The 26,940-nt window shown below is 38.7% G+C and overlaps 1 protein-coding gene across 5 annotated transcripts in view; it reads left to right on the forward strand.

Moving 5' to 3' along the window:
* The window catches only part of LOC306857670 (supervillin-like), a 133,529-nt gene that overhangs the window by 99,668 nt on the left and 6,921 nt on the right, over window positions 1-26,940 (forward strand). For 3 of the 5 annotated variants that reach the window (XM_079397709.1, XM_079397710.1, XM_079397711.1), the window contains 15 exons: window positions 686-858; window positions 2,209-2,364; window positions 2,454-2,590; window positions 4,244-4,391; window positions 4,669-4,814; window positions 4,928-5,103; window positions 6,077-6,215; window positions 6,304-6,601; window positions 8,819-9,076; window positions 9,177-9,384; window positions 9,552-9,685; window positions 10,669-10,824; window positions 13,173-13,316; window positions 21,464-21,576; window positions 23,022-23,177. In XM_079397709.1, coding sequence (XP_079253835.1) covers window positions 686-858; window positions 2,209-2,364; window positions 2,454-2,590; window positions 4,244-4,391; window positions 4,669-4,814; window positions 4,928-5,103; window positions 6,077-6,215; window positions 6,304-6,601; window positions 8,819-9,076; window positions 9,177-9,384; window positions 9,552-9,685; window positions 10,669-10,824; window positions 13,173-13,316; window positions 21,464-21,576; window positions 23,022-23,177 — 2,542 coding nt within the window. The remainder of the gene's footprint in view (window positions 1-685; window positions 859-2,208; window positions 2,365-2,453; window positions 2,591-4,243; window positions 4,392-4,668; window positions 4,815-4,927; window positions 5,104-6,076; window positions 6,216-6,303; window positions 6,602-8,818; window positions 9,077-9,176; window positions 9,385-9,551; window positions 9,686-10,668; window positions 10,825-13,172; window positions 13,317-21,463; window positions 21,577-23,021; window positions 23,178-26,940) is intronic. The other 2 variants (XR_013783128.1, XR_013783129.1) reach the window with 1 other exon arrangement.

The raw sequence follows: 26,940 nt of genomic DNA on the forward strand, positions 1-26,940 counted from the left end.
TTAAAGGCAAGCGCGAACAAATATACACAACAATGGCGGAGTACATGGTACTGTTTTTGCTGCTCAAGAGTTTGCTAACGCTTCTTCAGCAAAGTGTGGATTTACTTCACCAATATTACAACCAACAGCGGAGACGCGTCATATACAACATATAATCATCACTTCCCTACAGGTACTAATAGGCTTGTTTGAGATGAGCAAAATCTGCGCAGAACCGATCACTGGTGATCACTGCGAGAAGCATGCCGGTCTATATCATGTTTATCAGCAGCACAGCACATGAGTGTGAATAACGCGATATCTGCCTTTGATCTTGTAGGTATCTGTTCCACTTCGAGAGGTCAGAACTGTCCATCTTGACTGTGCTTATTTCACTCCTCCCCTCGCCTTCATTTCAGGTGATGCACATCTCAAACAAGCCTATTTACTTCCACAGAAGAAGAAAAAGAAGGTACTGTTTACTAACAAGGTGACAGCGCCAACTACTGGCCTGGCATACGTAATACAGCGTTTTTGGCCATTTATGCGAATATGTGTCAACTCGAACGTTTTGAAAACGTTGTCGTGTATATGTGAAACACTTTAAAAATGCAAGGGAAAAACTTTTCCATTTTTGACTACATCATTGTCGTGTAAACGTAGCTTTAGTTCTTGCTCTCATGAATGTGTTGTTTATTAACTGCAGACTAACATCAGCAGTTGAGGAACACAAGCGCTCAGTGCGGCCCTGCAGGAGAACCAAGAGCTCGAGAAACCCTCTCCGTGCCCTGGCAGCACGAGACGACCTCAGACAGGCTTACACTGAGCAGAGACTCAACGTGGCCTCCGTGGAGACCAAAAGGATACAAATGGAGCGGAGTAAGTTTGTTATTTACATTTAGTGGTGAATTTATGGAAGGTTTTATTTATTTTTATTTTCCCAGACATGAAAATATCCAAATAATGTGTCATTAGTAACCCTTTGAAATAATCAAAATATTTTTTATTTTTTTTTGGAAAAGTGTGTGAAAGTTTTTGTTTTATGGTTGGTCACAATTGTGACCGGTGGTATAATGTGTGTACTGAATTAACATATTTCTTCAGTCATAAAATTGTTAGCCCAGCTATTTTAAACTGATTACATTCTTGTGTTACTATTATGCATAAATAGCCTCATACAACATTGATAGGAACACTGAGATAAAAGACAAAAAAATACAACCATCAATGCATTTCAAAATTGTTACTTTTTTGTAAAATATAACATCAAATTTTTATATTAGTGCACTATTATAACATTAATATTGTAAAAAAAATGTTGTATCAATTGAATTTTTAATTTAGTGCAATATTTTGTCATTGCAACATTTTAGTGAAATTTTCACTAACAACTGCAATTGGATTTATTGTATACCTAAGTCCACTGTTATCCCACCGTCACTATTGTGACCATTAAGATGTTAACTCATTCTATGACCACACTCAACAAAACTGAAAATATGTCAATTCATATATTAATACGAGACACTTTAAAGATAATGTGTTCCAAAAATCTTTGTCATATCTTTGTTTACATACTTTAATAGCCTTTCGTTTTGGAGCTTTGATGCAGTTATCGGCCGTTTCTCAAACAAAAGGCTGCATCTTCAGGAGGTCACATTTGTAGGTTGCATATGTCATCAAGCCTGGTTTATTTCAGTTAACTGAGCATTACATTCACGAGTCATAAGCATATTACAACAATTTACACTTAACTAAGAATAATGGTCAAATTTATAACTGTTAATATTCTAAAATAAGATCTTCTTTATGACGTATGCAGCCTACAAATGCAACCTCTGGAGGATGCAGCCTTCCGTTTGAGATATGGCCACTATCTTTCTCAAGGTGAAAACAGGAAATAAACTGCTCTGGTCATGTGACAATTTGCACTAATCATGTGAAACTGCACATATTTAATTGAGACCCTTTTTTTGTTTGTTTTACATATTTGCAGGAAGTGCACTAAAACATCAGTCAGTAAGGTTTTTAGAGCTTTATAAATTAAAACCTTTTTCACGGTCACTGTTGTGATCGGTGGGATTAAAAGCATATGCTTTCTTAATGCTACTAATTTTGCTGCACATTCCTGTCTTCTCTCGTTGTATTGAAGAAGCAGTTATAATGGTGATGTAGCAAATATGAACACTGTTATTTTATTTTAAATGTCTCTCTTCTGTGTGTCTTCAGTGGCCAAGCACTCAAATTTGGCAGACACTGCTCTGGCAGGTCTGGCCAGCAAAGAAAACTTTAAGAAAGTCAATCTTCGGAGCGTAAAGTCTACGGAGGTGGTGACCAACAACAGCGCTGTGCCTTTCCACAAGCTCATGCTCATCCACATTAAAGGTAAAGTGGTCAAGGGTCATGCAAAATATAGTTTTTATGTCTTAAATGTACAAGTTCTGCTTTGAACACTTGTTTATTAATTCACACAGGGCGCAGGCATGTTCAGGTGCGCCTGGTTGAACCCACAGCCCGCTCTCTGAACAGTGGTGACTGCTATCTGTTCATCACTCCCAAACACTGCTTCTTCTGGAGTGGAGAATTTGCCAATGTAATAGAAAAAGCCAAGGTACTGCTGGTTTTTATTAGGGGCCAAGCCCCTAATGTATCTGTACTGATGCTACAGAAAATCATGATATTGGTGTCTATGGATTCCTTGTGTCATGCTGAATCTGTGTATATCAGTTTTGCCAGGATCAGCTTAACCATGTGTTCACCATTTTTAAATTTGTCATAAATTATAATATATTTTAAACCATTTGACATATCGCCACAAGAATCAATAGGGATCATCAACACCACGTACCGGAGGTACCTGAGGAGTTTGAAGACAGCGCCACCTAGTGTTCCAGAGATATAACGATTCTTGCAAAAAACACTTTCAACTTTTGAAAACATTGTCCAAATCTCACTTGTCATTTTCCATCAGTGTGTCTGTCCGCAATATTGAAGTAAATGAAAAACAGCTTTTTCGCTACTCCTCCTACAAATTTTGCATAATTTTGTCCAAAATCTGATCAGATGATCTTTGGACCGAGCTGCACAAATTGACTGAACAAATTTTTGATATTCACTACCGTTCCCGAGAAATGCCTCTCCGAAGTAGGTCGTGCCTGTGCTTGTTGATTTCTGTTAGTTATGCTAGTTAGCTTAGCATGCTAACTGGTTACCATTCATTCTAATGTGGCTCTTCAGCTATCAGGTTTAACCGTAAACTACTTTATTATTAAGTTAGCTTAGCATGCTAATCTGTTTAAAATGCTAAGTCATGCTTTTGTGAGCTCATTCTCACACCAAAACCTCTTCTCGGGAACCTGTTGAACGTGCATCAGAGTGGCCACTGGCTCCGAAGCCTGTACCCTGTCGTGTTGAGGGTTTGAGTAGCCTACCGTGTAGTGCAACTTTTCTCATGTATACTTCTGAACCGGCCGTTTTTCACATTCATTCAATTTGTGCCATTTTTTATTTTTGATCTTCCCGCTCTGCACTGCGCTACAGCCCCTTCACGGGCTTGGCCCCGAATCGTTGCTTGTAGCTATATTTACTACTTATTTCCATTTTCTATTGATTTTAGTTCGTTTTAATACATTTATGTGCTTTTGTAATTTTTTATTCTTTTTTTTTAATACATTTGAATTAGCTTTAGTTTCAGTTTCTGTAATTTTTGTACTTTAGTTTATTTATTACCGGGCTTTTTACACTTGGCGTACTGTAGTTAACCCTGGGTGATTCTAAACCATGGGGTAAACAAAATCTGTCTTGTTTAACTTTTCTCACTGCTCACACATTACCCAGGTTTATCAATTAATCCTGGGTATTCTTTAATGACATTTCAGACTGTACATTCCTAAACTCCGGTTAACACTCTGCATATTTGTGGTGTTAGTATCATGTGTTTCTGTGACTGTCCAATGCACATGAATACGAGGCACACGATTTACTGTCTGTTGATAAAAGACTGCGAAAGTGGTGTGGGCAGGGTTTTAACCCCACGTAGAAAGTAGTCTTTAATTCTTTTCTTTTTTTTTTTTTTTTTTTATATCTCTAATATTTATATTTGATCTTATTCCATTTGCCAAACATGATTTTTACTTGTTTTAATTAACAATAACAACATAACTACATCAAAAAATAAAAAAACTCAGTAAAGATATTGTCAAAAATAAAGCTGAATTGCAAATTATTCTCACATTCTATGTTGTTTCTCATGTGTGTTTGTCAGGGTTCAGAGATGGCTCAGTATGTCCAGACGAAGAGAGATCTGGGCTGCAAAGCTCCCCATGTCACTGTGCTGGAGGAGGGAATCAATACAGACAACCGTTCTGCCAAAGAGTTCTGGAGTCTGCTGGGAGGAAAGACTGATTACAGAGGTACAGGCACATAAACTGCGAGGCCCTGCACAAGGAGCACCAATGTTTAAATGACAATATTTCACTCACCGTAAACAGACTGATTATTAATTGTGTATAAGCAGACCATTGACTCCAGCAGACGATTCACTCATGGTACATAATCAATTTCAGTTTATCCTCATAATCAAGTTAATTTCAAGCTGCTCTAGTTTCCTTTGTGTAGATATTTTGTGTAGATGTCTGTTTTTTTTGTTTTTGTTTTTTTAAACATGTTTCTGTGTGTGCTTTTTACTAGGTGCAGGGGAGCCGGAGGAAGATGAACTATATGAGAGTGCTGTAGTGGAGACAAACTGTGTCTACAAGCTGGTGGAAGATAAGCTGGTTCCTTATGAGGAGGCCTGCACATCCATCCCCAGTGTCTCTCTTCTTAACTCTAAGGAGGTATGAAATTTATAACCTCTTGTTGTGGATGTTTAGTGTGTGCATGTTTGTTTTTCTTGATGAACTGTGCTTAATCCCATTATACTGAACTTAACTCAGAGTATATGTGGCAGGCACTGGTGTTTGACTTCGGTAGCGAGGTGTATGTTTGGACAGGAAAGGATGTTCCTTTGAGTGACAGGAAGGTGGCAGTACAGTTGGGCAAACAGATCTGGAGTGGAGCGTACGACTACAGCACTTGCAGGGTCAACCCTCTTGACCCCTCCTCAGCTAGTAAAGATACCCCTAAGTGAGTGAACTCTTTACTGACCATTCATGCTCATAACTCATGTTCTCTGTTGGTGATAAAAAACAATCTTGTAGGACCCATCTTCGTAGATTATGATTTTGTAGGCGATGTCTTGAGTTTTGAGAGAATTCTGGATTAAGCTCTCAAAAAATGCTGAACTCTGAAGAGCTGCCATCAAAACCAGGACACATGTAACTTCACAAGTCGTGGCCTAATGGTTAGAGAGTCGGACTCGTAATCCAAAGCGTTCGAGTCTCGGGCCTGCAGGGATTGTAGGTGGGGGGAGTGAATGTCCAGCGCTCTCTCCACCCTCAGTACCACGACTGAGGTGCCCTTGAGCAAGGCACCAAACCCCCAACTGCTCCCCAGGCGCCGCAGCATTGGCTGCCCACTGTTCTGGGTGTGTTTTCACAGTGTGTGTGTTCACTGCTGTGTGTGTGCACTTTGGATGGGATAAATGCAGAGCACGAATTCTGAGTATGGGTCACCATACTTGGCTGAATGTCATGTCACTTTCACTTTCACAAACAGACTGATATGCACAATCACAATACTGCCCCCAAGTGGTTTAACTTGATTATAGCATATTAGTGCTGAATTAAAGTGTTGTTTTTGTTTGTTTGTTTTTAAAAATGTCTTTACTACATGACAGATGGTCCTAGTTGCACTTCCACTTCCACTTTTTTTCTGATAAAACTGAGACAAATTCTTTTTGATTGAATTAGTCAATGCAAGTCAAATAAGAGTCATTCTTTAACAAAATGTACTACACTGGTCGCTTTGCGTGCACACATTTGTGTGCAACCAGAGAGGACCATGCAAGATGTGTTGTATGTTTGTCTTTGTATTGTTTCGTCATGTTCAGTCTTTCTCTCTCATTACATTCAATTCAGAAATGCAGTCATTTAAGAACTGTTACTAGAACCGAATCCTACTCTTTTTCTTTCATACTTATGTCCATGTTTGTGTACAGACAAGGTGAGGGCAGGCCGAGCTGGGCCCTGTTTGGTCGGCTGTCAGAACACAATGAAACTGCTCTGTTCAAAGAGAAATTTTTAGACTGGGCAGAGAGGAAACCCTCCAAGGATGAACCAGTGGTGGAGGAAGTAAAGGTAACAGACATTGAGACACTCAAAAAAGACACTTCTTCTCTCGTTTGAAAAGACACTGACAACCTGCATTTTCTCTTTTTTTCTCCAGAGTCCAGTCTATCAGCACCTTCCCACCTGTGACTCTGAGCTGAAGCCATGTGATGTCACAGAGATGCTGGCGGGAGTGCCAGGCCCTTTGAAGATGGTGCTGGAGGGTGTGGATGTGCAGAGAGGTCATGGATTGGTAATTTCTGAGGATGGGCGGCAGGCTGAGCTGGCCACCTTAGCTGTGGACGCATGGCACATCCGTGAGTTTGATGATTTTGAGATACCGCCAGAGAGCGTGGGTCAACTGCACGAGGGTGACACCTATGTCATCCGCTGGAAATACTCTGTCACTAATATTGGTGAGTGAGACATGGGACTTAATTTAGCTGTAATGTTACTTTTACACTTGGTAAGATGACCGTGATAAATACAAGTAAAAATGTAGTGATCCAGTATCAGGGATGGGATTTCCGTATTTTCAGACCTCTGAGGGACGACCCATGTGATTCGCGTAAATCCGTTTTTTTTTGGGGGGGGGGGGGGGGGGGGGTTGCGACGACGACTATAAACGACAAGCCAAAACGAAATAATTTAGGCTAAAACGAAACTGAAACCAGAATCGGAATTGTAAAAGGTTTGCTTTGATTTGTGTATCTTTGTGCTTTGGTAAAATAGGCCTAAAGAAAAATAGCAGTCTGCCGTTTCCTTTTACGCAGCACAAAAATGAACCGAAACTAGGCTACTTGTTGCACAGTTTTTTTCTTTCATTTTCTTAATTTATTATTTAAGTAAAGATATATTTCTCGTATAGGCCTATTTATTCGTTTTTTATATATATAGCCTATATATTCTCCACCAGCGCTGCAGGTGCGTCAAGTGATATGATATGACCATAATCCTCCTGTTCTGTTGTTTGCATGTAAAATTAATCCCCGGAAAACAAATGTCATAGTAGCCTATTTTTAACGGGTCACAGACACTTATCCTTTCTAATTTAATCCAATTCTAATTTAAAATAATATTGTCGGTTAACCGTTAACAATCGGTTAACAAGCGTCGGCTGTCTGTTAGGAAAAATAATCGAAATGAACACCCCTAATTTTAACCATTTGATGCGGACGATCACCGGTGTATTTAGAACATTCACAAATTCAAACGTGCTTTCGTGCTTTGTCTGAAAATAATAAATATTTTTACGCTCAGAAATAGATACGCTCAGTGCATTTAGCCTTATCACAATGATTCAGTGTTTTCAACCACATAAAATTTGGTTTCAGACATTTAAATTAATTACTAGCAAAAAATACTTTTGTTAAATAGTACACACTTATGTTTGTAAGTTCGTTAAATGTAGTGTGTAAGGAAAGCAGCAATAATAATCCATTCAATTAAAATCTGACGGCTTGTTTAATATAGAATACCCCCGTAGCCCCCCTGAGAATCACACAAGCCCCCTAGGTTGAGTGTCCTGGCACCAGTACTGAGTACTCAGTGTCACATAATCCTCCAGAAATCATTCTAATATGCTGATTTACTGCTCAAGAAACATTTCTCATTATTACCAATGTTAAAAACAGTTTTGCTGCTTAATATTTTTGTGGAAACAATGATACCACTCAAACACTTGTTTAAGATTTAAATAAGAGAGAGAAATTAATCATTTTATTCATCATGCATGAAAGTGATAAAAAAAGTGAATGAAGATATTTTAAAATGATTTCTATTTAATAAATGCATTGACAAATTTAATTAATATATCTTATAAATGCAAATAAATGCTGTTCGTTAAACTTTATATTTATCAAAAAATCCTGAAAAATAAAGTATCACAATTTCCAGACAAAATATGAAGCAGCAAAATTGTTTTCAACATTTATAATGATCAGAAATGTTTCTTGAGAGTCAAATAAATTCTAATGATTTCTAAAAGATCATGTGACACTGAAAACTGGAGTAATGTTTTAAATCACAGGAATAACATTACATTTTATAATATATTAAAATATATATATACTTTTAAATTTGTAATAATATTTCACAATATCGCTGGGTTGTTTTTTTTTTTAACTTTATTTTAATCAAATAAATTCAGCCTTGATGAGCAAAATATATTTATTTCAGAATCATAATAATTGTAATGTTTCCAAACTTTTGGCAGGTACTTTTTTTTTTTTTTTTTGTCTCTAGCTGATCACATGCCTGAGTATCCACAGATTATCAGTCCGCTACAATATTTATTTATTGAAAAATCTATATTTTTATTCAGCAGGGACACATTAAATTGATCAAAAGCGACCTTAAAGACATTAGTAATATTACTAATTCAAACAAATACTTTACTTTTGATCTTTCTATTTATTAAAGAATTCTGAATTGGTTTACATATTTTTTGCAGTACTTTTTTTTTTCCTTATATGCATATAAACAATTTTCATTGTTTATGATGAAAACAGACCAGCAAGGAGAAGGTGACATCACATTTAGTTTGGACTCAAGCAAATGTATCAGTTGTGAAAATGGCATAATTCAATAGAAGCTGAATAAGGTGCTAAATATTTTATCGCATGTGTTCGCAGTGGGTAAGCGACAAAAGCCTGGTGAAATGAGTACAGCTGGCCCAGGCAGGGAACGCACAGCATGCTTCTTTTGGCAGGGACGTCACTCCAGTGTCAGTGGGCGCGGCACATCTGCCCTCATGACAGTAGAGCTGGGCAACCACAGGGGGGCGCAAGTACTGGTTACACATGGAAAAGAACCACCCTGCTTCCTCCAACTCTTCCAGGGGGGGCTAGTCATCCACCGGGGCTCCAGGGACGATAGCTCCAAAAACACGGGTAATAAACGAAGAAAACAATGGGTGATATTTACCAGACCTCTTTTAGAATATACAGTAATTGCATTGTATGTGTGATTTTAATGTGTTTTTCCTGTCAGGAGACTGGCGTTTATTCTGTGTGCGTGGAGAGACAGAGATGGAAGGCTCACTGGTTGAAGTAGAATGCTGTTGTGCCAGCCTGCGCTCTCGAGCTAGTTTGCTTCTACTGGGGGTACAGAAGGGACAGCTCTACTTGTGGCACGGCTGTAAGTCTCATCCAGGTGCCCGGAAAGTGGGCAAGAGGACCGTGGAGCGCCTCACTCAAACGTGAGCAGATTTATCCATTTGATTCACACTTTCTGAACAGAAATGTGATAACAATATGGTGATTTTGTGTGTATATATATATATATATATATATATATATATATATATATATATATATATATATATATATATATATATATATATATATATATATATGCATTTTACAGTTGTGCTGGTGAGCTGGGTTTGAACAGTAACAGCAGTTTGAAAGTGCATGAGATAGAGGAAGGAACTGAGCCCAAGGAATTCTGGGATGCTCTTGGAAAGCAGGACAGGAAATCCTATGACTGCATGCTGCAAGGTACAAAAGAAAATGTTTATTTCTAAACAACGTGTTTCTTTGTTCTTTATGTTGTTAAATTATTTTATTATAACATATACATTCATAATACTGTATGTCCTTATGATGCCATGGCTCTGTTCCAAATCTAGTGAGCTGTCTACTGCCAACAGAGGAAGGTAGCATCCGAAATGAAATCTAAGTGACTGATTTTAAACACTCCATCTAGGCAGCAACTTTGTGCCTTACAAATGGTGCTTTTTATAATGATCGTACAGCAAATAGTTTATATTAATTGATATACTTGATTAACCACTGATTTCAATAGAGTGTAACAATGCCTGCCCTCTTTTTACGGTGCGTGCATAATTATTATGCAAGTTGATATTATGATCTTTTTTTTTTCCAAGCACATTTTACTAATTCCAAACCACATCAATCTTAATAGCTACTATTAATTTTGTATTTAATCATTTATAAGTGATATATAATTGTCCATGAAGGCTGGAAGTGAAAAACTCAAAATATTCAGGTGTGCATAATTATTAATCAGGTTTTCTTGTACAGATAAAATGAGCCAAAAAAGGGATTAACCTCAGTCTGAAATGTCAAAAATTGTTAAATGGCCATGAGAAGGATGAAATAGTAATGCAATGCTATAATTTGCAAAGTTAAGGCATGGCCGTTGGACTTCGAAATGCTATAATAGGATAAGAATAACATGCTGAAGTGTTGTAAAATACATGAAGACTGCTTTTTTTTATATAGACATAAGTTGAGAGTGACTCTTGATGGACCAGCACCACATACATAGTACCAATATTTAAAGAATTTATCTTCCATAATCTTGCAGTAAATTTTGAGAGCTCATTTTTAGTCCATCTCCTGTACTGAAGTCAATGTTGGCAGCTCACTAAATTTTGAAGCAGAGCCCATGAGACAGTATGATTTTGATCTGATTCAGATCTATTTACAAATATATAACTGTCTTTGTGTGCTTGCAGATCCAGGTAAGTATAATTTCACACCACGTCTTTTCCTTCTGAGTGCCAGCGGTGGGACTTTTCAGGCAGAGGAGCAGTATGGGCCCGCCCAAGTGATAGGAACTGCAATGGCCATGCCATTCCTTCAGGAGAGCTTGTATTCGGCCCCTCAGCCTGGTATATAATGTCATTACATGTGACTGTAATCATGGATTCTTATAATGTGAATTGACAGTGATATTGTAGTATGTGTTGCTAGGGATGTAACAATTAACTGCGAGCCGGTTGATAATCACTTAAAATATGTGACGATTCAAATCTGTTGAGAAGCTAAACAAATCACGATTCAATTAGGGCAGGAGTCTATATGAATGTATGTCTGAGGGAAACTTACTGTCTTAAAGTTTAGATCAGGGCTGTCCAAACTCGGTCCTGGAGGGCCAGTGTCCTGCAGAGTTTAGCTCCAACCTTAATTAAACAAACCTGAAGCAGCTAATCAAGGTCTTACTAGGCATACTAGAAGCTTCCATGCAGGTGTGTTGAGGCAAGTTGGAGCTAAACTCTGCAGGACACCAGCCCTCCAGGACCGAGTTTGGACAGCCCTGGTTTAGATGGTATTTTTTCTTTTCATCTTGCCTCTGTATAATGCATATTAAAAGCCAGAAACCTTCGAGTTATAATTGATGATAAGCTGAATTTCTCAAACCACATTGCTAAAACTGCCCGATTTGCTTTATACAACATTAGGAAAATCAGGCCATTTCTTTCGGAACATGCAACACAACTCATGCTCTTGTTCTGTCCAGACTGGACTGTTGCAATGCTCTCTTGGCAGGTCTTCCAGCCAGTTCCATCAAACCTCTACAATTAATCCAAAATGCTGCTGCAAGATTAAACTCTAGTGAGCCGAAAAGAAGGCACGTCACGCCTCTGTTCATCAATTTGCACTGGCTACCAATAGCTGCTCGCATAAAATTCAAGGCATTAATGTTTGCCTTCAAAACCACCACTGGCTCTGCACCCCTTTACCTAAATTCAAGTGAAAGACGCATTATTGTACCATCCCAAAGAGGCACTAAATCACTTTCACTGACTTTTTCATTAACTGTTCCCTCCTGGTGGAAGGACATGCCCAACTCAATCCGAGCATCTGAGTCCTTAGCCATCTTCAAGAATCGGCTAAAAACACATCTCTTCCATCTTTATTTGACCCTCTAACTCTAGCACTCTCTATTCTAAATCTGTTTTATCTATCTGTCTTCTTTGTATTTATTAGTCTTCTTTGTATCTATCTGACCCTCTAACACTAGCTTACTTTTTTTTTTATTCTATCTACTTGTTTTCTTTTTTTTTTTTATACGAAAAAAACACTTGCTACGTGTACTGCGTTTAGCTAACCGAGACTTGTCATAGCGCTTGGATATTGTTGCTCTTTTGTTGGTTTTGATTGCTTCTATTGTCCTCATTTGTAAGTAAAGCATCTGCTAAATAACTAAATGTACATATTAAAGTTCATAAGTGCGGCACTGCTTTGTTTACAGCAAAAACTAAGAAAATGCTTTAGGTGCCACCTGCTGGCAGAGAGTGAATCTGTGTCTCATTCTGCTCGTCTGCTGTTTCTGTTTCATGCAGATATTTTTTTATGTATAGTTTCACAAAACTGAAGTCAAACCATTCTGTTATTGCTTCAAATTTCGAAATTATACAATCTAATTTAGATTAAAAACTGCTCATGTTGCATGTATGCAGAATCTTTGTTTGCCTCTAATTTTAAATGGAAAGAGCACAGACAAAGCCTTATTTTGTTTATATGAAGAGATTTATTTTGTTTGTGTTACTTATTTATTTGATTTGGGGCTTGTTTTAAATTTTCAATTTAGTTTTGTTATTTACATTTACATTATATTTAAAGGGATACTCCACCCCAAAATGAAAATTTTGTCAATATTCACTTACCCCATAAAAGTGTAAAAAAAAGTCAAAATAGTCCATCTGCCATCAGTGGTTCAGTCTGGACCTTGACAGTGTAATTTACTATGCAGTCAATGGGACAGGCACAAGCCTCCCGGTTTTCATCCAAAATATCTTAAATTGTGTTCCGAGGACAAACAAAGCTTTTACGGGTTTGGAACGACATGGGGGTAAGTGAATATTGACAAAATGTTCATTTTGGGGTGGAGTATCTGTTTAAATTTAGTTACTTAGCAGACACTTTTATCCAAAGCGACTTACAAATGAGTACAATAGAAGCAATCAAAACCAACAAAAGAGCAGTAATATGCAAGTGATATATTAGTATATTATTATAGTGTTCACAAAGAAACATGCAGCATTTTGTCCACACAATAATAAAAGGACACATTTAAGTTATAATTTGTCTTAAATCTCAATTTGTTAAAATAATAATAATAAAATCGTGAATCGAATCGAATTGTGAGTTCAGTGAATCGTTACATCCCTATATGTTGCACATTGTACAGTGTCAATATTTTATATTCTTTGTCTATCTTTCTTATTCTCTGTAGCCCTGTTCTTGGTGGATAACAAGATGGAAGTGTACCTGTGGCAAGGACAGCAGCCAGAAGATACAGAATGTACTGGCTCAGCTACGATCCGCTGGGACAATGAGAGGAAGTGTGCCATGGAGACAACACTACAGTACTGCCAAGGTTAGGAGATAGGATCTTCACTCAGGGCAGAGGTCAGGAAATGCGGTGCTGCCCACTAAGATGGTTTGGTAACACTTTAAAATAGGAACACATTTACCATGTGTGACCCTGGACCAGAAAACCAGTCATAAGGGTCAAGTTTTTGAAACTGAGGTATATACATCATCTGAAAGCTGAATAAAATAAGCTTTCCATTGATGTATAATTTGTTAGAATAGGACAATATTTGGCGGAGTCCAACTATTTGAAAATCTGGAATCTGAGGGTGCAAAAAAATTAAAATATTTAGAAAATCACCTTTAAATTTGTCCAAATTAAGTCTTTAGCAATGCATATTACTAATCAAAAATTACTTTTTGATATATTTACAGTAGGAAATTTACAAAATATCTTCATGGAACATGATCTTTACTAAATATCCTAATTATTTTTGGCATAAAAGAAAAATCAATAATTTTGACCCCAAAAAAAATGTTTAGGTACTGGGTAGGGTTAAAGGATTAAGAATATGGTCATGCAGAATAAGGCATTAATATGTGTTTTATAAGTACTAATAAACAGCCAGTTTCCTAGTAATATGCATCTTAATAAGCATATACTGTAGTTAATAGTGAACAGTGTTTCCTAATCTATTTTACCAATGGTTTAAAAATTAAAATGCATCCAATGTTCCGGCTGGCAGGTTCCCTAACAGCAACATACATTATCGGTCAATCTTTTTTAGAAGTAAATATAATCATGTAATGCTTAACTTAATAATGCCACATAATTCATATTAATGTTACAGACAAAGAGTTCTCAAACTTTTTGTCAGCCGAACCCCTTAGATGCAAAATATTACAAACGTAAAATATATTTAACACAAGATTTTGTTTTTATTCAGTCTTGACGTCACAACTGTTACATAACCTGTAAAAGGTAACAGTGTGTCACAATAAGTGGGCTTGATTGAAGCTTTGATTGGGTCTGACCTTTACTTAATTACTTTTAAATGTAATTTAATTTAATCATATAATTACCTTTATATGACCTTACACATTGTCAGCTTAATAGGATAGTTCACCTGAAAAAGAAAATTGTCTTGTTTACTCAACTTCATTGTTTGACTTATTCACCCTTGTAGCAAATTAGCTCAAAAGGGAATTGTATATAAATAATTACAGTTAATTATTATTAATTACAATTATTTATATTGGCTGACAGTAATAACTGTAGCAGAATTAAATTGCCATCAACTGATCTGTTCATCCAGCGAACATTCCATGTAAGTTCATATCAACTCTAAGAAAGGATATTTTCGTGGCCACAGAAAATACTTTCCTAAGTATTAATGCATTAGAGCATATAGTAAGGATCAAAATCGTAAAGGGACATTAATATGCAAGGCAGAATCAGAAACTCATGTAATTTGTAAGTTGTATTAACTAAACACTAACATAAACTAGTCTAGGGATGTAACGGTATGAAACTTTCTCATCACGATTATAGTGACCAAAATTATCACGGTTATCAGTATTATCACGGTATTGTTAAAATGTGCTGGAGATGTTCAAAAAGTACCGATACATAAATCACTTCAAGTTTTATACTTAAAAATCAACAAACAGCAAATAAAATGACTTTTTGTTTGCATAATCACTAAAACAATAACATTACCAATGAGGTCTGGATTTTAAATGACAACTTGACTGACACCAGTTTAATAGCATGTGCAAATATCTAAAGTAAATGTTCAAATAAAGCTTTGAAAAAGTTTCATATAAAGGTAAACCTCACATTTCAACCTTTAAAGAAAAGAGTTAAGTCAAAATGATAATTGATTAATAAGGGGAAGGGGAGGGGGGAAGTGGTGTGTGGCCAAGTATGGTGACCCATACTCTGAATTTGTGCTCTGCATTTAACCCATCCAAGTGTACACTCAGTAGTGAACATACACCCGGAGCAGTGGGCAGCCAATGCTGCGGCGTCCGGGGAGCAGTTGGGGGTTCGGTTGCTCAAGGGTCTCACCTCAGTCGTGATATTGAGGGTGGAGAGAGTGTTGGTTATTCACTCCCCCACCTACAATCCCTGCCGGACCTGAGACTCGAACCCACAACCTTCAGGTTACAAGTCCAACTCTCTATCCACTTATCTGCTCCATAAATAAGTCTATATATCTTATCTGAATTGTTTAAATGTCTAGAATCCACATAAGCTTGTTTTTCATCAACCAGTTCAAATTTACAGCAGGGCATGCAAATTTGGTCCATTTTTTGGCCAGACAGAAACTGCACACAGGCTGAATGTAAATAAGTGTCTGTAAATCCACTCTCTGACAGCAGGTGGCGCTTTATATGGAAAAGCTGAATTACAGCTGATTCCCGTGAACTCCGCGAACAAAGCAGTATTGTGTTTAAGAACACTTCCTTTAGGTATTACATGGAGCTGAGATGAAAACAAAATGCCATCGAATCGTTTCTGAAGACAGTCAGATCCTTCAGAGGTACATTCATATAATTAATTCACTGATATATTCATTTGTATAATTCCCTCAGCACTCTTAAAACCTCCCAGCTTTTCCGCCCTGTTTTCACTCAGAATGAAACTACTTATTTATCGTGAGTTGTTCAGATCGCGGTAATCAAATATGGTTTTAATGATAATTACAAACCCGATTACAAAAAAGTTGGGACACTGTACAAATTGTGAATAAAAACAGAATGCAATGATGTGGAAGTTTCAAATTTCAATATTTTATTCAGAATACAACATAGATGACATATCAAATGTTTATCATTTTAAGGGAAAAATAAGTTTATTTTAAATTTCATGGCATCAACACATCTCAAAAAAGCTGGGACAAGGCCATGTTTACCACTGTGTGGCATTCCCTCTTCTTTTTATAACAGTCTGCAAACGTCTGGGGACTGAGGAGACAAGTTGCTCAAGTTTAGGAATAGGAATGTTGTCCCATTCTTGTCTAATACAGGCTTCTAGTTGCTCAACTGTCTTAGGTCTTCTTTGTCGCATCTTCCTCTTTATGATGCGCCAAATGTTTTCTATGGGTGAAAGATCTGGACTGCAGGCTGGCCATTTCAGTACCCGGATCCTCCTTCTACGCAGCCATGATGTTGTAATTGATGTATGTGGTCTGGCATTGTCATGTTGGAAAATGCAAGGTCTTCCCTGAAAGAGACAACGTCTGGATGGGAGCATATGTTGTTCTAGAAATTGGATATACCTTTCAGCATTGATGGTGCCTTTCCAGATGTGTAAGCTGCCCATGCCACACGCACTCATGCAACCCCATACCATCAGAGATGCAGGCTTCTGAACTGAGCGCTGATAACAACTTGGGTTGTCCTTGTCCTCTTCAGTCCGGATGACATGGCGTCCCAATTTTCCAAAAAGAACTTCAAATTTTGATTCGTCTGACCACAGAACAGTTTTCCACTTTGCCACAGTCCATTTTAAATAAGCCTTGGCACAGAGAAAACGCCTGCGCTTCTGGATCATGTTTAGATATGGCTTCTTTTTTGACCTATATAGTTTTAGCCGGCAACGGCGAATGGCACGGTGGATTGTGTTCACCGACAATGTTTTCTGGAAGTATTCTTGAGCCCATGTTGTGATTTCCATTACAGTAGCATTCCTGTATGTGATGCAGTGTCGTCTAAGGGCCCGAAGATCACGGGCATCCAGTATGGTTTTCCGGCCTTGACCCTTACGCACAGAGATTGTTCCAGATTCTCTGAATCTTTGGATGATATTATGCACTGTAGATAATGATAACTTCAAACTCTTTGCAATTTTTCTCTGAGAAACTCCTTTCTGATATTGCTCCACTATTTTTCGCCGCAGCATTGGGGGAATTGGTGATCCTCTTGCCATCTTGACTTCTGAGAGACACTGCCACTCTGAGAGGCTCTTTTTATACCCAATCATGTTGCCAATTGACCTAATAAGTTGCAAATTGGTCCTCCAGGTGTTCCTTATGTACATTTAACTTTTCCGGCCTCTTATTGCTACCTGTCACAACTTTTTTGGAATGTGTAGCTCTCATCATCCTCTCTCCTCTAGGCCAGCACGGGCTGCTCCTTCTAACCCCTGGTTATCCGATGTTCTCCGAGAGAATCGGACCAAACTCAGAGCGGCAGAGAGAAAATGGCGCAAATCAAATGATCCGTCGGACCTGAGTAGGTATCAGTCTTTGCTTTCATCTTTCTCTACTGAAGTCCACACTGCCAAATCCTCACATTTCCACAACAAGATCACCAGCGCTCCAGACATGCGTAATCTCTTCAGAACATTTAATTCTCTCCTCTGTCCCCCTCCTCCACCTCCCACCACTTTGATAACCGCTGATGACTTTGCCTCTTTTTTCACAGACAAAACTAGAACAATCAGCAACCAGTTCTCAACTCCGCAGGACCTCCGATCAACCACATCCACCGCTCTAGCTCCCATCTTCTCCTTCTGTCCCCTCACCGAGGCAGAAGTATCCAAACTTCTCCTCTCCAGCCATCCTACAACATGTGCTCTCGACCCGATCCCCTCACATCTTCTCCAAACAATCTCTCCCACACTCTTACCGGCACTCACACACATTATCAACACATCTCTCCTCACAGGCATCTTCCCCACAGCATTCAAGCAGGCTCGGGTAACCCCACTGATCAAAAAACCTACATTAAATGCTTCTCTTTTAGATAACTACAGACCTGTCTCTCTCCTTCCATTCATAGGGAAAACACTCGAACGAACTGTCTTCAACCAGCTCTCGCGGTTTCTTTCACAGTACAACAAGCTGGATGCTAAACAGTCAGGTTTCAGGAGTGGCCATTCAACAGAGACTGCGCTACTCTCAGTCACTGAAGCTCTGCGAACTGCAAATCGATTCCAAATCGTCAGTCCTCATTCTGCTGGATCTCTCTGCTGCTTTTGACACTGTCAATCATCAGATTCTCCTGTCTACACTCTCTTCACTGGGCGTCACTGGAATTCCACTTCGCTGGTTTGAATCCTATCTCACCGGTAGATCCTTCAGGGTGACCTGGGGAGGGGAGGTATCCAAACCACATCAACTGATCACTGGAGTTCCTCAGGGATCGGTTCTTGGACCCCTCCTCTTCTCCACGTACACTACATCGCTGGGTCCCATCATACATGCACATGGCTTCTCCTATCACTGCTATGCCGATGACACGCAGCTCTATCTCTCTTTTCAACCAGATGACCCAACGGTAGCTGCACGGATCTCAGGCTGCCTGGCGGACATCTCGGCATGGATGAAAGAACATCACCTACAGCTCAACCTGGCAAAGACGGAACTTCTGGTCTTCCCTGCCACTCCGACTCTACGGCATGACTTCACGATTCAGTTCGGCTCATCAATGATTACCCCATCAACTTCGGTCAGAAATCTTGGTGTAATCTTTGATGACCAGCTGACCTTCAAAGAGCACATTGCAAAGACTGCTCGTTCCTGCAGGTTTGCACTACACAACATCAGAAAGATCAGGCCCTTTCTGACAGAGCATGCTGCGCAACTTCTTGTCCAGGCCCTGGTTGTTTCTAGACTGGACTACTGCAATGCTCTTCTGGCTGGTCTGCCATCAAACCTCTACAAATGATTCAGAATGCAGCGGCACGACTGATCTTCAACGAGCCCAAAAGAGCGCATGTTACACCTCTCTTCATCTCCTTGCACTGGCTACCAGTGGCAGCTCGCATCCAGTTCAAGTCACTGATGCTTGCGTACAGATCTACCACAGGCTCTGCACCCTCCTACTTCCACTCACTATTACGAATCTACATCCCCTCCAGAAGTTTGAGATCTGCTAGTGAGCGACGCCTTGTGGTACCATCACAGAGAGGCTCAAAATCACTCTCCAGAACATTCTCGTTCACCATTCCTGGCTGGTGGAATAATCTTCCCACCCCTATCCGGAACGCCGGATCCCTGGCAACCTTAAAGCAACAACTGAAAACTCATCTCTTTCGGCATCCTAAACTTCATCCTAAACTCAAAAAAAAAAAAACTTTCCCTCTATCTTTCTCTCCACCTACTAGCTTGCACTTATTTGAACAATGACTGAGACTTGGTGTTATGAGCACTTCCTCTGTCTGACTGCCTCTTCAAGATGAATCGCTTTTTGTATTCCCCAATTGTAAGTCGCTTTGGATAAAAGCGTCTGCCAAATGACTAAATGTAAATGTCATGAAATCCAAAATGAGCCGATATTTGGCATGACATTTCAAAATGTCTCACTTTCAACATTTGATATGTTATCTATATTCTATTGTGAATAAAATATAAGTTTATGAGATTTGTAAATTATTGCATTCCTTTTTTATTCGTAATTTGTACAGTGTCCCAACTTTTTTGGAATCGGGTTTGTAAAATATGAAACGGTAATACTAACCGTGGGGAATTTTATCATGATTTATCGTCAAACCGGTAATCGTTACATCCCTAAACTAGTCTAACAAACAAACAAACATACAATCACTCATACATGGGGAAAGGGCAAATGAGAGTTGATGGATGAAACCATCAGGAAACCAGAGAATGAAGCTATGAAAAGAGTCATTTAACCACCTGAATAAAACCATCAGCGCTATTTATAATGGGGTCTATAGCTTATACTAAACCTCTGTTTTGTTTAGTTAAATGTACGATACTTGCATTGCCTTGGCCGTTGAACGAGTGTCCGGATGCAGTCTCGAATGAAAGTCTTGATGTTTTCAAGGTTTTGGACTTCCAAAAACATTCTTCCTAGTTTGAAGAGTGATGAATTCCAAAGATGTTCTGACGCGATGGTGATTGGAAGTTCCTTCCCAGGTGGAAAGTGAAGAAGAGTTTAGAGACATCAGCTAAGATCTGAGAATCTTTGGTTGAATGGAAAGACAAAGCCACGAGGCCTGGCACAAAAACTTAAGGGTCCAGAAGAGTTCTAGCTCACATCCTCATCTTCTCAGAATCTAAAAGATCCGCAGACTGGCGGGGCATCACTGATGTGAGAGCTTTATCTGCTATAGAGGTCACACCTCTGGGGTGTCAAAGAGCCAATGGTGTCTTGAACTTTTGGAGGGAAAGTTTTCGTCTCTTTGTCTCTGAACATGGTAATTTGCATAGGTAATTAGCGTGGGGTAATGCAAAACTACTAGAGATTCTTAGGACACTAATATGTTGCGTAGGTATCAACATGTTTTATTCACTCTCAATTAGATCATCCGAAGATGAATGTGTGGTGAGGTGATATTAACTAGTGATCTGTCGTAAGCATGCATAAAACAGTATACAATACACAAGAACATATACAAGAGTCAAGTCAAGTCACCTTTATTTATGTAGCGCTTTTAACAATACAGATTGTGTCAAAGCACTTAACAGTATCAAACTGGAGGATAGAGTGTCAGTAATGTATAAAAAATAAGATTAAACACTAAATTTTCAGTTAAGGCATTTCATTATTGAATTCAGAGATGTCATTGTCTAGATCAGTTCAGTTTAAATAGTATCTGCAAAATCAAATTGACGATAATCACTCGAAATTAAGTGTCCCAGAACAGTAATAATATACACAATGACCTGAAGATATGTGTGTTCATTCATAGAAAGGTTTTTCTATTAATTAATTAGAGAAGAGTCCATTTTTATGGCATAATGTCTTGTTCCAAAGGGGAAATGAAGTGAGTTGCTCTGCTCGCATTCCTTTGAGCAATAAAACTATTATTATCAGATCGGTTGCCATGGAACCGGGGGCCTGGAGTCATTCACAGACATACCGGCACCCAGTATGTGTATTGCGTGAGGGGTCTGTGATTATTTGTTAATCTAATAACTAATTGATTTGTTAAATCAAATTAAAAATTGTGTGTCTGATTGGTCCATATGCTACACCCTACAGCCTCAGTCGTTATTCACTTTCATACGATGCACTGAAAGTGAATGGCGACTGTGGCTGACATAATCTTATGTATACCATGAAAATAACATCACATGGGTTTGAACAACATAACATAGATTCATTTTTTTCTCTTTTTTTCTTTTTTTTTATCTGGTGAAACTTTAAGAATAATCAGAAGAAAGAGTACATACACACATCTTTGTGCATATTTAGTTGCTTTCCTGTGTGATAATGACCTTCTTGTGTGTTTTTCAGAGAAGAACTCTAGACGGCCTCCTCAGGCCTACCTGATCCTGGCTGGTGCAGAACCACTAACTTTTACCAACATCTTCCCTTACTGGGAGAAAGACCCAACTATTAAAGTGCAGGTACAGTACCTCACCCATAGCTTTCAGAATATCAGTAGGTGTACAGAGTACAGAGGAATAATTTTTTAAAATAATAATGTTAAAATATGGGTACTAAATATCTTGCCAAAATGTTATAAAATGTCTACATTAAATTGTACCTATATATTTAAAAGTAAGTTTTACGCCAATTTCAGAAATCTAGGTACAGGAGTATTTTTTTTTTACTCTCGAATTACAAGGCTCTACAACAAATGAGATTTAGTAAAATTCAAACTTGTATCTTGTCATTTTTAAATTATTAACTTTAAAGTGCTAACCCTTTAAAGGCCTTCACCCCAAAATGAAAATTCTGTCATTAATTACTCATCCTCAAGTTGTTCCAAACCCGTAAGACTTTCATTCATATTTGGAACACAAATTAAGATATTTGTGATGAAATCTGAGAGCTCTTTGACCAGGGGTGTCAAACTCAGTTCCTGGAGGGCTGCAGCCCTGCAGAGTTTTGTTCCAACCCTGCTCCAACACACATACCATGTAGTTTTCAAATAAACCTGAAGGACTTGATTAGTTGGATCAGGTGTGTTTAATTAGGGTTGGAGCTAAACTCTGCAGGGCTGTGGCCCTCCATGAACTGAGTTTGACACCTCTGTCTTTGACCCTCCCATAGACAGCAATGCAATGGAAATATTCCTAGGTCCAGAAATGTAGTAAGTACATCGGTAAAACAGTCCATGTGACATCAGTGGCTCAACTTCACTTTTGCAAAACTATGAGAATACTTTTTGTGCACAAAGAAAACAAAAATAACATAATTTATTCAACAATTCTTCTCCCCCGAGTTACCGTCTTCTGGCATTTTGGAGAGTACCCAACAGTGTAATTAACGTAGTTTACGTTCGAGGGCCGGGGGGAAGCACACTCATGAACGTAATCGGTGCAATCAATGTCCTTACTATGTTTCTGGACCTGGGAATATTTCAGTTGCGTTGCTGTCTATGGGAGGGTCAGAGAGCACTCAGATATCATCAAAATATCTTAATTTGTGTTCCAAAGATGAACGAAGGTCTTATGGGTTTGGAACAACATGAAGGTGAGTAAATAATCACAGAATTTTCAATTTGAGGTGAACTAACGCTTTAAAAGGGTTTATTAAAGGATAGGTTTACATATTTTCAACCAGCTTTATATAGTTACAGTTTCAATAATTTATGCAAATGAACAATATGTACTACTTTATGCTACCTGCACCCAGATTATCCCCATTTATTTGTCAGCAAATGTCTGTCAGATGATGCAATGTGATTTTTGCATCATCCAGTGGACTTTCGCTGATAAATAAAACTTAAGGTCTTTTGTTAAAACTACAGATAGAGCTTCCAAATTTTCATATAAGGACTCTCTCATGTGGTGGTCGATTTGGAAGCTTTTGGATGCAAAAACTGTATGTTTAAATATCTGCACAGGTTGAAGGAGCCCATAATAAAGTGATCCTGGTTAAAGATGCTCTGTCCAAACTCAGCAGGCAGCAGTACACCATTGAGGAGCTCACGTCCAAACCTCTGCCAGAGGGAGTCGACCCTCTGCACCTTGAGAGCTACCTGTCAGATAAAGATTTCCAGGTAACAACCCCACCTAAAAGATGTTCACACATGCTAAGCAAAACTATCCCAAAACCTACTCCAAGCGTCAATAGTTTAGTCTAAATTGGTCATCATGGAAAGCGTTGATAAAGATCAACAAATGCTCACTTTGGTTTATTAGTTTTCCAGTGTGGTTTATTATTGTCTGCCAGCCAAATTTACCTATAATTTTCTGCAAACTAGGGCTGTGAATCTTTGGGTAAACAGCGAATGGATTCGTTTCATGATTCATAAGACTTCGATTCGATTCAAGAAGGATTTTTGCTAAATCAGAACGATTCGATGCGAGACGATTCACAATTAAATTCAATGCAATTCAATTAACGATTCACATTCACAGGATTATTCAAATGCTTCCCCAAAATTCTTTAAATGCTTAGTCAGGGGGCAAATTACACCGCAACCTTTGTGGAGTCAAGAGAGTGAGGGCAAAAAAACCCCTAAAAAAACACTTTTATCCATTGTTAGATGTTAGTTTAATGATGCTATGGCATGGCATATGTAGAACTAATCTATTACCATATTTACTGCATCAATCAAGACTTACTGACAAGCTACGCAATATCGCGTTGATTATCGCAGATAAATCACCTTCGATAATGAACGCGATATTGTGTAGCTTGTCAGTGAACTACGCCTCTGTGTATTAAATGCCGCTCCATCTGAAAGCAGTAGTGATGTCCGGTTCGCAAACGAATCATTCGATTTAACCAGATCTTGTTAGTGAACCGGTCGAACCATTTCACCAAATCGGACTGAATCGTTTGAAATGGTTTGCGTCTCCAGTAAGCACTAATCCACAAATTACTTAACTTATTCACTTTTTTAACGTGCCTGACACTCCCTCTGTCTCGAAATAAACCAATATCCCGGAGTTATTAATTTACTCAAGCAGTACACTCACTGAGTGAACTGCTGTGAAGAGAGAACTGATGATGAACACGAGCAGAGCAGCATGTGTGCAGCGAGCCAGGTAACAAACGAACACGCACACTGCTAGAGTGGTTCTCGTTCTTGTGTCAAAGGTGTTTATAGTTGACAAGATGTCCTACCTCTTTTTCTCCATCATTTATTAAGGTGGTAGTTCATTCTGAGAAAGAAGCTCATGTCGTTAGATTTGCACAACAGCTTGAACTACTGGTAGCACATCCTGAGCGGGTAGGACAGATCATCAGTTAGAGCAGTTCTCGTTCTCGAGTCAAGAATCGATTGCAACGGTTTTCGGATCACCAGTACACTGAACCAAGAACTGTTTCTTTCGGACACGTCCGATTTGAGAACCGATGAGCTGATGATACTGCACATGCGTGATTCAGCGAACAGTGATTGCCTACTGTGACTGACACAGCACATCGAACCAAACTAGTTCTTTTGGGCAGCTGATTCTGTGCTAATGCTATATGGCGTGGGTAAACCGAGGACCTGAATGAGGGCGAAACGTAAGTTTTAATAACAAATAAATCGCAATGGTAATATGGTTTCTACGCTGATGACATGTAATTTAATCACTTTATCTTCAAGACTTAAATCCTCGCATGCACATCACTGCCTGTACCTTGGGTGCTTGAAAAACTTAATTCTAAACTTTAAAGATCTTTAATGATTTATGATGCTTTACTGACGAGATGCACATAACAATCGCATGTTATATCTCCCAGCCCTAAATTAAACTTTATTTGTAGTACTTCCTGTGCACAATGCGTGTTTAAGCGTATTTAATATCACTAATGATGAGGATTATGTGATCTTTGAATAATAAATGTCTTTAAATGCAAGATATTTAAAGTGTACCTGAAGTACAGTGGTGGCCAAAATTATTAGAACACTTGTATTTTCACCAGCTAAAAAGACCTCCGTGAAGTTAAAGTCGTGACGTATTGTCAAGTATGGTGACCCATACTCGAAATTGGTGCTCTGCGTTTAACCCATCCAAGTGCACACACAGCAGTGAGTAGTGAACAAATCCACACACACACACACACACACACACACACCGTGAACACACACCCGGAGCAGTGGGCAGCCATGCTGCAGCGCCCGGGGAGCAATTGGGGGTTCGGTGCCTTGCTCAAGGGCACCTCAGTCGTGGTATTGAGGGTGGAGAGAGCGCTGGACATTCCCTCCCCCCACCTACAATTCCTGCCGGCCGGGGGCTCGAACTCGCAACCTTTCGATTACGAGTCCGACTCTCTAACCATTAGGCCACGACTTCCCCCACAGTTGACCCCCCATCCAATGTGAAATGTCGCAAAAATAGTTTCATTCGTTTGTGCTGCTTTGTGTTGTAAAAATTATCGTTTGTTCTGCTTTTGTTCGTTAGATATAAAATATTTATTTAAAGGTCATTCTCAGGTCACTCAGACCCCCCGACGCTCCAAATTCACCCCGAAAAGACTCGTTTGTTCTGGTTTGTGCCGCTGAAAGTTTTGCTTGTGCTGCTTTGGTTTTTAAAATATTACACATTATATTTAAGGTGATGACGCCATCAAGTCGTAGCTTTATGTAACTTCAGTGCTTTTGTTCTCACCTTATTGACCTTATTTACAAAGAGTATCATCTGATACACTTCACTCCCACCACGAGGTGACACTTCTGTTCAAGATGCTCTTTTGGAAATTGAGTTAGTGGAGGAAAAGTTTATACAGTTTATACAGGGGTGGTGATGGCGCAGTGGATAAGACACATGCCTTTGGTGTGAGAGACCCGGGTTCGAATCCACTGTGAGACACCAATGTGTCCCTGAGCAAGACACTTAACCCCTAGTTGCTCCAGAGGCGTGCGACCTCTGACATATATAAAGCAATTGTAAGTCGCTTTGGATAAAAGTGTCAGCTAAAATGAATAAATAAATGTACAGTTACAAACTCAAATTTCTGGCCAATGTAAGTATGTTTTAACAGTGTCAGTTCACAATTAGTTACCCTTACAAAAATTAACCATGGTGTTACTACAAATAAAACCATGGTTACTATAGTTAAACCATGGTAACCATAAATTAACCATGACTTTTGCTAACCATAGATTAACCATTAGTAGTAAAATTGTTGTACAAATGGTAATGAATATACCAAATAATAAAAATACTTGTTTACTACTTTTACTACACTAAAACAATGGTTAATTTTTGTAAGGGTAACTTCGAGAACAACGGTAGAGCAGTGAGCTAAGATTGCCAGTGTTTACTGCTAATACTTATTGCTAATACTTATCACTTATATCACTAGCAATTAAATGCTAATTACAGTTATACATGTTATTTTTTAGAATATGTTGTGCATTTAGGGATCAACATTACCGTATTGTTAGTAATATAAGATAAGACGTCCTTATATATTATTACTATATTATCCTTATATTCGGGACAATACAGTCATACAGGTTTATACTATACATTACATTTTGGAGTCAGGATTATTTAAATGGGTTATGTTTTGCTTAGGCCAGATGCCCAAGAAACCAGCAGTCGACAGGGATTCCATTTTCACAGTCCTATGTTCATCAAAAGAGGCCATAGTCAAAAATGGCTACATAGCTACTACTAATCAGAGCATCTGGACAGAGCTTAGAAAGCAGCTAGAGAACAACATCACCGCAAAGGCTCTATACACTTGTTAAATTAAACAGACACAACATCTGGACTACTTTAGGGTTTACTCATTAAAGTGATAATGAAACAAGTGGCAGTAGTGATGACACTGACTTTGAGCCAGGGTCCCTTTCCCACAGACCAAAAGATTGCTGG

The sequence above is a fragment of the Barbus barbus genome (genome assembly GCF_936440315.1).
Source record: "Barbus barbus genome assembly, chromosome: 38".
Taxonomy (NCBI): Eukaryota; Metazoa; Chordata; class Actinopteri; order Cypriniformes; family Cyprinidae; genus Barbus; species Barbus barbus.